The 12,625-nt window shown below is 41.3% G+C and overlaps 1 protein-coding gene across 5 annotated transcripts in view; it reads right to left on the bottom strand.

The window, feature by feature from the left end:
* Positions 1 to 294: 294 nt before the first annotated feature.
* Positions 295 to 12,625, bottom strand: part of Retreg1 (reticulophagy regulator 1) — a 159,882-nt gene continuing 147,551 nt past the window's right edge. For 4 of the 5 annotated variants that reach the window (XM_063282446.1, XM_039103026.2, XM_039103027.2 and 1 more), the window contains 6 exons: positions 9,828 to 9,954; positions 7,814 to 7,898; positions 5,989 to 6,126; positions 4,698 to 4,762; positions 4,331 to 4,457; positions 295 to 2,383 (listed from right to left, as the gene is read on the bottom strand). In XM_063282446.1, the coding sequence (XP_063138516.1) occupies positions 1,890 to 2,383; positions 4,331 to 4,457; positions 4,698 to 4,762; positions 5,989 to 6,126; positions 7,814 to 7,898; positions 9,828 to 9,954 (1,036 nt within the window). In that variant the 3' untranslated portion in view covers positions 295 to 1,889. The remainder of the gene's footprint in view (positions 2,384 to 4,330; positions 4,458 to 4,697; positions 4,763 to 5,988; positions 6,127 to 7,813; positions 7,899 to 9,827; positions 9,955 to 12,625) is intronic. The other variant, NM_001034912.1, reaches the window with a different exon arrangement.

Raw genomic sequence — 12,625 nt, 5'->3', positions numbered from 1 at the left:
CACACACACACACACATTGGAGACTTTTCCCTACTGACTCTTCTTTTAATTTGTATATTGTATATTGTAGTGTAGAATTCTTTTGTTCATTCTATCACTATTCAGCCTTCTTTAGTGTATCTTCTTGTAAGCTTGTCCAGTGATGTAAAGTGATGCTTTCATGATCTTTGATTAGTGATCATAAAATTCATCTTTTTCTCTTCAGTGAAGAAACCGGTGACCATTTTTGTTGGTTTTTTAAAATGTCATGACTAAGAATATTTTCTAAATGAAGAAACATACACATAAAAAGAATACTGGTAACAACTGTTTTATAAATATGTGGCTGTATTTTTCTTCACATCCAGCAAATGTATTGAATAGGATTCAGATATATTCTTCCCAGACTCACAGAGTTCCAAGATTTTCTAACACAAATTTACATCAGTACCAAAATGGGCAAGAAAATGAAGGCACAGGCTCACTCTGTATCAATAAAGGACGTCAAACACAGTTGTGAGGCACTAATGACATAAGCATAGAAGGTCAATCAAAAATAAGCAAGTAGTCAGAGTCTTCAGGGACTTTCCTCCCTCTTACATTTGGCAAAATTCAGTCTTGATATTTTTAATACCTCAGAGAGAAAAAAATAAATAAATAGGAGATGGTGCATTAAAAGGTCAAGTTACCTGTAATTAGTCTTTAGAAATAAAAGAGATGAAACTGAAACACAGACTTCTACAGTCTTAGATTACCCTTCCTTTGTAAGGATCTTGTGTGTCTGTGTAGAAATGCCAGCTATAACTGAAGATCTAAGATATTTGCTGACATGGTCCCTCAGTCCTTCTAAAAGATTGTTTCACAAAAACAACTATCTTGGTTTCCACTGTAAGTCAAATTTGATTATGTAAAAGTGATCAAAAAAAAACAGTTTAAAGGAAAAAGCATACACTAGCTTCCCAGTAAGAAACGGATTGCATATTGAGAGTGCAGCGGCAGAGAAATAAACTTTAAAGTTCAAGCAAGTTCCTCTGTTCTGCATTTGTAAACTGAAAAAAAAAGGGGGGGTGTTGATGATCACCAATGAGCACATCACTCATGGACATACCTATAACTAGATTCACAATCCTAGGAGACTGGAACACATTACAGAAACGTCAGGTTTTGCTTACATCTGAGTGTGCAAAATAGTGTGCACTTACCATTGCAAACATTACAAGAGCATCATGAAGAGACACAGAACTGGCTGCTTTCTGTGGGTCAGTACCACCTCTTTTCAAGACTAGATGTGGCAGTCAGTGGAGCATGCCACCTGACAAGTAAGCCTCTGTCTACAACTGTAGAAATAACATGGAAATATTTCAGCCTATAGATAGTACTTATTTTTAAAGTTTTTCCTAGAAAATTAATTTTGATAGCATTTCCATAGCCCTTCAACTACAAACATTTTGATATTTCTCCTTTTTTACATTGAAATCTATCAGAATTTGATAAACCACTTCCAAGAGGAGTAATTAGGGGGCCGATGCCATGTGTGTTCACAGCTGTCGATCTCTGCATGCTTGAAAATTATAAAGAAAAAGATTACTTATAGAAAGACCTCAGTTTGATGGGGTTTGATGTGGTTTTTTTGTTTCTCTTTACAAACAGCCCCTAAGCACTTATGACACCACAGTATGTATATATGTAACTATAAAGTTCATTTCCATGCTTATTACATAAAAATAACTACCAGAAATGTCAGTCTATCATTATCAGCTGATACATATCCAACTCACTATAGAAGGGAAAAGAAAACAAAAAATCTAAAGTAATTAAAGCTTACAATTCAATTTTTTTTCCATTTTTCCCCCTGCTTGTTTGAAATGTTTGGGTGGTTTATCTGTGCTTTGCGGCAAGCTGATTCCCGGCTAATGGCCTCCAAGCAGGTTTGAAAGGAAGCCTGAGGACTTCTTACTTTGCTGGGCTTCTGCCCCTTGGTCTTGTGTTAGTCCCAGCTCACTCTCAATTTGATCTAGCTCTGCCTGGTCAAGTAGTTCAAAATCATCCCCCTCCTCAGTGTCTGTGTCGTCCCCTGGAGTGGGCGCCGCCTGAGCGAGGGCCTGCCGGGCCCCTTCTAGCTGGTCTTTGATGGCAGCTGTCATGGCAGCTGTGATGACATCCCCAGCCAGGTTGCTCATCAAGTGAAGGGCTTGGTCGCTCTTGAGAGGAAGTGAGAGGCCAGCTGCTGACTGCCTGTCTTTGCTTGGTCTGTGAGCACTGTTCAACTGTTGCTTCTTTGTCTTGAGCTCTGTGGGTAAGCCAAGGCTTAACTCATCTTCATCATTTGTTCCCGCGCCATTTTCCAGAGATGGAAAATCTGAAAGATCTCGAGAGAACACTTCCTCACTGGGCCGGTCAAGATCTATAAAGTGTGTAACAGAGGTTGGTGAGTAAGTGCCAGGACACATCTGAAGTAAGAGCTGTCTGCAGCGGCTTTGACCTGAACCCTCAGAGCAGCTACAGCCAGTGCTCTACTAGAATCACTGTTCCCACAGATTAGACCCCTACTGGATCTATGACAGTATCTCTCTCCATAAGTAGACAAATACAATATGTATTTTCATATGGGAGAATGTCACAGGTGAGGCAGGTACACGATAGAATGAGGCCTGTCATTGGACGAGAAAGAAGGATGGGTGGAAGAAAAGTTTGAGGGAAGGGGAGGAGACTGGGATGGAAAGGACAAGAGAAGGGAAGGCAGATCCGCGGTGGGGCAATATGGAAGTCGACGTTAAGATTCCATGATGTACCTTTACAGGTTGTCATGAATGTTCTTCAGGGATGGGCTTTGTATGTTTAGGTGGGCAATTATATCTTATCAATTGGATCAAAGGTTATTCTCTTGTGTGGTCTTTCAAGTAGTGATTTAAGTGTAAGAAAGTGTACAGCGGCTAGAGACACTGGGCCGATGCGGAGTTGGGATGTGTATTTCTGGCAAGATATCTAGCAGATATCTTGGGGCACCGGGGTGCTGGACCTAGAGTGGGTAAAAGACTGTTTCATTTTCTAGAATTTTACAACAACATTTTTCATCGTGCTTTTAGCTTTCCTATTAAGCATAAAACAGTATAGATAAGGATATTCAACCTTGCCTTGTATGAACTATGAGGTTTAACTAAAGCTTGTGGTATTTCTGATATCCTTCATTGTCAATTCGATTAGACTTAAAATCACATAGGAGACAATCCTTGAGGCATGTCAGAGGAGGTTTCCAGAGCGGTTTGACTGAGGAGGGAATATCCACCCTGAATGTGGTCAGCACATGGGTGACTGAATAAAATGATGAGAAAATGGGAAAGCAAGCTGATCACCAGCAGGCGTTTCTATGTCTGCAGATGTGACATGAGCATCTGCCTCATGTTCTTCTACTGCGGCTAGAGCAGCCTTCACCACAGTGCTTTTCCACCCTGATGGGCTTTACCCCCAACAGGTGAGCCGAAATCAAGGCTTTTCCAGGTCGTTTTTATCAGGTGTTTGTCACAATGATGGGTAAAGTAACTGATACAGTGTTCATCACACTAATTCCTGCCCTTAGGATGGTAATGATCTTATGCCAAAGAAGATATACATGGTTATGTAAGGGGCCAGTGAGGTGGGCCAGTGGGTAAAGAGGAAGCCGGCAGCCTGAGTTGAATTCCTGCAACCCATGTAAAGGTAGAAGGGAAGAATACACACTTCAATTAAACGGACTATGCATTCTGGTACCTCCAATGTTACACCAGCATTAGAGACATTTGTAAGCAATATGAGAGTACAAGGCAGATTGATTTTCATTTGCACTTTTAAAATTACATTTTAATTACTTGTGCCTGGGGTGGTGGCAGGGGAGTGGGGTGCCACAGTGCACATGTGAAGGTCACAGCACAACTCGCAGGAGTAATTCCTTTTACCATGGAGATCCCAAGGACCAAACTCAGGTTATCAGGTTTGGCATCAGGTGCCATATTCCATAACATTTCAATCATTCCAAAAAGGAAGTTGGACCAATTAATGATCACTCAGCATTCCTCCCTACTAGGAAGGAATGAGAACCAGTGATGTAATTTTCCTCTATATGGACTCGGTTATTCTGGGCGTTCCATTTAACTAGAATTATAAAATAGGTGGCCTCTGCGTCTAGCTTTTTACTTAGCAAGGTTCAGGCATGCTATACCAAGTACCAGTACTTCATTCACTATTAAATCTAAGTTATGTCCTCTGTGCAAATGGTCCACATTTTATGAATCACTCGGTGGTTGATAGAAGTTAAGTAGTCCTTCTTGTATTCAGTACCAATAAAAGTAAGAGAACCCCAGAAGCATGAGCTTACCATCAGAAGTGTCTGTCTGTGGAGTGTACCCCTCTGAAAGGTTGAAGGTCCCATTATCAGTCCAAGAGACTTCTGACACATCTGTGTCTGACACGGATAACTCTTTGGCAGCAACTGTGAGGCTAATCTGTATCAACAGAAATATCAGTGGCACATTTCATACTGAAGAAATCTTTTTAAAAATCTGTAATACCCCCCTAAATTTTAAAATTAAAAAAAAATCAATGATCATTTCCTTCGAGATTATTCAGTCATGTCATAAAATAATAGAAGACAAACTTCGTTATAAATTAGTCAATTAGGACAATCGATCTATTTTATGTAAATAAATGGCCAAACCACACAGAAACAAATTGACCAACTATACCTTAGGACAAAGAGCCGAAAAGTCTATTTCACTGTCATCCTTGTGGCTTTTTTCTTTATCTGCTTCTGTTGAGGAACAAAAGGGGTGGAGGTGGCATTTAGTCTCCTCCAAAGGTTATACATAGTGCATTTACCTTGATATATTCTCCTCACATCCAGCTATGCATTCCAATGATTCCCTGTAATTTTTGCACTGAAGAAGCTACAGAGATTTACAAATGTTTGCTTTCCAGGGGAAATGGTCAACATCTGTGTTCTCACAGCATGACCCACCAGGAGCAGCAGCCCTGGGAACTCTGTGACAAGGTGGACTCTGGCGCTACCCTTGGCCTCTGGAGTCACAGTCTGTACTAGGCTGTACACTCCTGGTCATTCTCATGCATCCTATAGTCTGAGAAACTAAAGTTATATATATGTATTTTATATATAATTCCTTACACATGTTAGTTTCCTTAATTGTCCTAGAACTCCCCTTTTCTTTCCCCTGTTACTTCAGTCTCCTCTTACATGGCTCCCACAATAGTCGTTACCTCTGAAATTTTCAATAACCCAACCCAAATAAAATAAAGTGCATCATGCATAACAAGATATAGACGTGTTGATGCCCTTTCTCCAGCCCCTGACAATCTGTGTATTTTGTGACTCATTTACATTTCCATCCTTTGACCATCTCATGTATGTGTACGATGAACTTTTGTCCTTCATCTCCCTTTGTCCCCTATCCTCCTGCTGATGCCCTTCTTCCCATCACCTCTCCTACTCTTGTCTTCATTGTGTGCCCCTGAGTTTAAATGGGGTTGGCTGGATGAACATGGGTGGGGCAACTTTACTGAAGCTTGGGCAATGTGTCAGTGCCACTCTACTGGAGAAAGTGGCACCCCTCCCAGCAGCCCCTGTTCACTGTCAGTGTACTTCAGGGAGGAGTGGGAGCTCAAGAGCCCTGACCCCATCCAGGATGAGATGTTGACAGGCACAGTCTTGTGTTTCTTGTACCTCTATGGGTGTGAGTTCAATACTGCAACTGCTGTGCCATAGCCAGCAGATCTCTGACTCCAAATCTTTCTAATCCAAATGTCTATTGTCCCTTGCCAGGGTGGGGTGATTATATCCATGTCCCATTCAGAAACAGGCACAATGTAGACTTTAAAAGTCAACCTACTTAGCTGTACATTTGAGACAAGAAGATAGGCCTGACTAGAAAAGACCACACAGATTACACAGGTAGCTTTTACAGAACCAACTGAGTAAGTCCCATTTTGCACACACAGAGCTAATATTCAAACCAGACTTACCAGATCTCTCACGTTTCTTCTGGTTAATATATTCTCCAATTCCAAAATCTAGTTTTAATAGAATGGACTTGACTTTGCTGTATATTTTTTGTCCAATATCATTACATTTAAACAGTGGACACAAAAAAGCAAACAGTACTGGAAAACAAAGAAGAAAATAATACAGGTAAGACATTCATTCTGGATGCTTACATTTTAGTATTTTACAAGATAATGGTTCAATCATGGGGAAAGTAGCAGCTCTTAATTTTCATTCTTATTCTGTGGCAAAAACATACTTTAACATACACACACACACACACACACACACACACACACACACACACACTTATAACCACTGTCCTCTGCTAAAATCTTACTTTTGTTTACTACTGCCATTTACTGTGAGAACACACACCTCTTACTAGCTTGTCAGTGACCCTGGGATGGTGTTTGGTGGGGTTGCTGTAGCTAGGCATGTAGTTGAGCTCAGCAAAAACAAGATGGAGAATGCCTTGCTGCTATCTCTCCTTTGCCAGCACTTTAATCACTTATTTCCTACAAAATGGGGATCCAGTAACCACTGTAAGTTCTATTTGGAAGACCAGGTAGAGCTTCAACCATTTGCCAGATGTGCTGTGCCTTAGGGATCCAGAAGGGAAGACAGCCACACTGGCTGTACCTGCTTTCAGTGTTGATTCTTTGGTTGTTGCTGGGCAGTGTCCTCCCTTAGTCATCTTTACAGCCCAGTGGAGGACACGTGAAACTCAAAAGCCAGCGTAGGAAAGGGAATGTGGGGTTAGCAGAGATACTGCCCCGCTGAAAGCTAACAGCTAAATCTTCATGTATTTTAGGAAAAGCAGAATATATAATGTGAACATCTTTTTAGAGTTATAATTCACATATAACAAGCTACGTACCAAGTTACAATTTGATAAGTTGTGACATGTAATCAACCAAGAATACTTGGATCAAGACGATAAACAATTTACTACAAGCAAGTTGCCTCATGTCCTTATTAATCCTTCCTTTCTGCCTCTCCCTGACCCCACCCAACTCATCCCTGGCAACCACTGACCTACTTTTCTACTGTTCTAGGGTTGTACATAAATAGAACTATATAGTGCATGCTCTGGCTTTTTCCATTCAGCCTAATTACTTTGAAATTTATCCATAGTGTTGCATGTATCAATCATTAGTGCTGGGTAATAATCCACTATATGGATAAGAGCACAGTTTATCATGTCTCTGTAAAGCCCATATGAATTGTATCCCTTTGTGCTACTAACACCAAACCTGCTATGAACACTTGTGTATAACTATCTGCAGAGATGTTCCCATCTGTTTCTCTTGGATAAATATCTCACTGTGAGATGCCCAACTATACAGTAGACACAGCCGTCCGGTTTTCTGATTGCACCATTCTACCAACCTACCCCCAATAAGCAAGAATTTGGGCTGCTCTGTATCAGTGTTCTATCTGTATTTGATGTGATGTTCTTAATTTAGGCCTTTCTGGCAGCATACATTGGTATCTCGTTGTGATTTTACCTTTGGTCCCATAAAACATGCACAAAGGCAAAAGTGCAGGTATATTTGTACAGAGTGGGACCTAAATATTCAGTGTATAATTTAACATTCTTTTTATGACCCTGCATCTTGCATCTGTGTTTCTAGATCTTTACGTATAGCTATCTCTAGGGGACAGGAAAACAGTCATGCTTAGGAGACTTGTTTAATAGTTGAGAGCTTACCTTTACCCTTCCAAACTAAACAGAAGATCTGAGAAGCACTAAGGAAGCCGTACGTGCTACACAAAGTAGTCAAGCGTTTTTACTATACTTACACAGTAGGTAGCTGAGAATGACCCCAGGAATGTAACTTCCCAAGATTGTAAAAAATGTGCACACACTGCAGACCAGGAGGCAAAACTAGAAGTAACAGAAATAGCATGGGACAGTTATCCACAACAGCAAGACACAGTAGGGCACATGAGTGATGTGTGTGTTGTATTACGTATGCCATGTGTTTCTTCAACAGCACTTTTTATACTTAGGAACACCGAGGAGGCATTGAACACTTGAGGATAATCAGTTTGCAGGCAGAGGAGCTAATTCTGGAATGACGAATTCCTTACTCAGGCCTGTTGACGCACTACTGCCAAGTGCAAGAGACTCATATAGTAACACATCCCCAAGAACAACTTTACTCACCCTGAGAAGCAAATCTGCAACTTCAAACTACTACCATAAAACCCTGAAATCCATAGACAGATCCACGCATGTTATAGTAGCGCCTACATGAATCTGATGTAGTTTGTACTGCTGACAAACCTCTGCATAAATCTGTAAACATCATAATCCTCCCTAACTGTATCCACCCACATCTGGGTTAGCCCAAAACTAAGCCAAGTGAAATGAAACTTCTGCAGTGAATTCTGTTTTCCTCCTCCACTTGTTTTCTACACTCTGCTCATAAGGTGTCTAATTGTTTATGCATTACTTTTAAATGGAAGTAGTGAATTAAACTGTCAAGCAAATTTACTAAGGGGCTTTCAAAAATAGGGAGAGATACACTCTCTGTCCTAAACCTCATTAAGAGAAAGAACAAGGCCTCTAAACTTTAGGGTAACTGGTATTTCATTCCATGTGGTTAATAGAAAGAGTTCAGATGAATGTGTGGAACAAAACTAGAGCCTTGAAAGAATTTGGAATTCTAGAAATGAAGAAATGTCTCAGAAGTTGAAGGAAGAAACAAGCCAACACAGATGTAGTCATCCACACCCAGAAGTCAGCTGTGCAAGGGGATTTGTAACCTATATTTTGTAGCATCATAACCTTTAACTAATGGATATTAGTTTAAAGGTCTAAGGCACATTAACATAATACACAGCAGACGTTGCACATTGAGAATCTTCCAACACTATTTATGAGCATGTCATGTTGGTCAAACAAGCACTAAAGTCTGCCGTGCCTCACATGTGTATCAGTTAAAAACTGACTGTGGTTAAAGATATAGCACTGCCAGTTCAATATGGACAAGATGTTCCCAGGTGCTGTTCTGTTACGTAATACTGCTGACGTTATGAGGCTGCCTACACATGGCACACGGAGGGGATCCTGATGCTGGTATTTCTAGCTCTACTTTACAGCTGGTGGACAAAAACAGTGCTAGAACCATCAATGTCTGTTGACAGCACTGCCCCTCAACCAAGTAAAGCCCTGACCACAGTCTTCTAGTGTGCATTTCTCCATGCAGTCCCTCTCATTACTCGAGTCTCTTCCTGAGGGAGTTTTTATCTTAATCACAAAACAAGACAAACAAAGACCCACTCTTATTCCATTCACCTAGCCACAGCGAATGTGTCTGCCAAAGCTTGTTTGGTTTCCTCATCCTCTCTCTGTGTTGCTATTCCGGGATGGGGGTCTTGCTGTGTAGCCAAGCTCATTAGAATTCATGGTCCTTCCACCTACACAAGTGTTGGGATCACTGTGAGCACCACACTCAGTGAGTTTCCTCACAATGAACCAAACCAGTCTCGACTCCATTTTTAGATTATAAGTGAGACTCAGTTGCCTCTGAACCTCTAAAAGGACTGCATTTATCTCAACTGCCATTGATTTCAGAACCAGACCATAGTTCCTAATAACACCCATTTCCTTTCGGTTTTAAATATGGCATACCCAATCTCAATCCCTTCTAAGTACTGAACTAAAGAAATCTCTATAATAGATAAATAGAAAAAGAGTTTCAAATGTGACCACGTCCGAGCCTAGTATGTTCAAATTAGAGAGTCTTTACCAGCTAAAACTGGTCACCTCATTTGTTCCCAAAGTTACACTGAGTATTTAAAAACTTGCCTTGCCAGGGCTCTGCTGTTTGAAAAGAGACATTTCTTGAAGAAATATGCTGAAATTCATCCATGATTCTGCAATGCAGTGGCTCAGTCTGGGTCTTTCATCTGGCTTGGAATTGATAACTTCCCAGCTAAACAGAGGGAAAAAATGTAATTGAACATCAGCTACAATAACACCAACCACAGTGTCCAACCACCGAACAGTCAGAGCTTCAGCAAATACTCACTGAAGATTACTGTTGGCCGCCTTATGCTCTGAGTTACTCAGAGAGCTAACCAGCCAGATAACAAACTCAAAAAGCTTAGATACTGAGAGAAACAACTGGCTACACAATTAGTTATCTGATTCCAACACGGGGGTGGGGAGGTGGCAGGAGGAGGCTAGGGCTGGGGCTCTGGGACATGGTTCCTCAAGAACTCATTGCTTGGCTCCAAGGATCCGCATCTGCATTGGTCAGCTGCTGGCTGGACTTCCTCAGAAACCACCACACTAGATTCCTGTCAGCAAGCATAGCAACAGTGTTGGATTTGGTGTCTGCAGACATGATGGATCCCCAGGAGGGGCAGTCCCTGATTGGCCCTTCCTTCAGTCTCCATTCTTTCTTTTTTTGGACAGGAACATTTCTGGGTTAAAAAACTTTGAGATGGGTGGATGTCCCCATCCCTTGACCAGGGCCATGCCTATCTGCTGGAGGAGGTCTCTACAGGATCTATCTCCCCCTTCCCTGTGCATTTCAGCTAAAGTCATCCCTGTTGGGTCCTAGGAACCCTAAGTTTCCCTGGTGTCTGGGACCCTCCGGCTACAACCATCAGACAGAGTTCAGGGAACCTGGTTGGAGAGCGGGCGGAACGTCTAGAGGAGCAGAGGGGGATTGCAACCCCAATGAAAGAGCAACATAGGCTGGCCTGACCACCCAGTGCTCCCAGAGTCTAGACCACCAACCAAGGAGTGTACCTGGAGGGATCCCTGCCTCCAGATACATATATAGCAGTGGGTGGCCTTGCCTGACAGCAACGGGCGGGGAAGCCCTTGGTCCCAGGAAGACTTGATGCCCCAGCTTAGGGGAATGCTGGAGCAGTGGGGCAGGAGAGTGTGGGTGGGTAGGGGAGCACCCTCATACAGGCAAAGGGGAGGGAGAAGACATGTATTTTAGTAGTAAGTAATACCCTAACATTGGAATGAGCCTCCCACTGAAGGTCATGTTAAGGATTTTTTTAATAGACTTCAAGTGGACATTATCTGTTAATTTATTCACATTTTCAGTAAAATATGATTAATTTCCCCCTTCATGCCTTTCATAATAAATAATAATTAATTATTCCTAAAGCTTGAATACTTAAGCTATTGTTTTCCTATAAATGTCTACAAATTGTATCATTTGCTGGGAAGAAAATGCTCAATTTGTAACTGGTTTTCACTGATTGAGAAACCACTCAGTTTCTCCACCTTGAGAAAAATCTCATGTAATTTCTTTTAAAACAACACATCCCACTATTTCCAACGTCGATATTAGCAAAACAAATAATTCTCATTGACAATTGAATTGTTATAATGCCAAACAGAAACCCATTGTGTGCAGATCGAAATTCTATTCGGACAAATGATTTTGGAAAATGTAATAAATGTTGGAGACAAGAATAAATGTTCAGATTGTGCCAAATACAATTTGATGGAGATAGGACTTGAATATAAAATATGAATTCAGAGATGAAGAAAGGGTATCACTTCACATTTATGGACCGTGAACTCAAAAGAATTGATCACTGCAATATAATTGTTAAAAACGCTATGAGGAGGAGCTGGAGAGATAGCTTGGCTGTGAGGAGCACTCGTGGCTCTTTCAGGGGACTCAGGTTTGGTTGCCAGCACACACACACACACACACACACAAGCACAGCAGCTCATAACCATCTGTAATTTCAGTTCCAGGGATCAACTACTTCTTTTAACCTCCATGTGTATGCATGTATGCAGTCCTCAGATATTCATATAGGCAAAACACCCATACTTATAAAGATACAATTTAAAAAACAATTCAAACAGTGATTATTATAGTAATACTCATCTCTATAGTCTCCAAGTGAGTCAGCCAAACATACATCTCCAGCTTTTTATGGGTAACGTAGAATTATACAATTTGGAATGAGGCTGACATAATGTCAGTTTTTCACATCCCCTCATATTGATGGAGAACATTGACCGACCCAAGTTGTCTCATGTACTTAGGCACAGTGTCAAGACCTAAAAACAAGATTCCTGATTTCCAATATCGTTGTATTTAAACAATGTGACTCATCAAACAACAAGTTCATTGCTACCCTTTTAAAAACACATGTTATTATTGAGAATAAGGAACATTCCCTGTTTCCTCCTTTCTAGAATGAAGGCAATAAGAACTGTGATTGACCAACACCAGTGTGGGTTCACGCAAGACCAAGCCTTTCCAGGAAAGCAGAGCAAGTCATGTGCAGAATCCAAACACTCAGCGGAAACTAAGACCTATGCGTACGCTGGGGGTTAGTACGAGTGACGTCTGCACGCCTCTCATTGCTCCATCACAAAACTCTAGGATTTCCTAGAAAGCCTGGGAAACATATAACGTAGTGAAATGCACTTTAGCCCTTGAAGCAGTTCTAGATTTTACCAAGTTCTTAAACAAAGACCACATTTCATCTATGACGAATGTTCCTCTAAGGGAGAAAACTTAGTCACCACCAGTGTTATTGTCAACAGCTCTCCTTGCTTTCAGACAGGACATGCAAACTTCAGGTTGCAAACAAAGTGATGTTCTGGGTGTCACG

Source organism: Rattus norvegicus, chromosome 2, assembly GCF_036323735.1.
Source record: "Rattus norvegicus strain BN/NHsdMcwi chromosome 2, GRCr8, whole genome shotgun sequence".
Lineage (NCBI taxonomy): Eukaryota > Metazoa > Chordata > Mammalia > Rodentia > Muridae > Rattus > Rattus norvegicus.
Note: the sequence above shows the minus strand (reverse complement) of the source record. Positions and strands in the feature narration are given on the sequence as shown.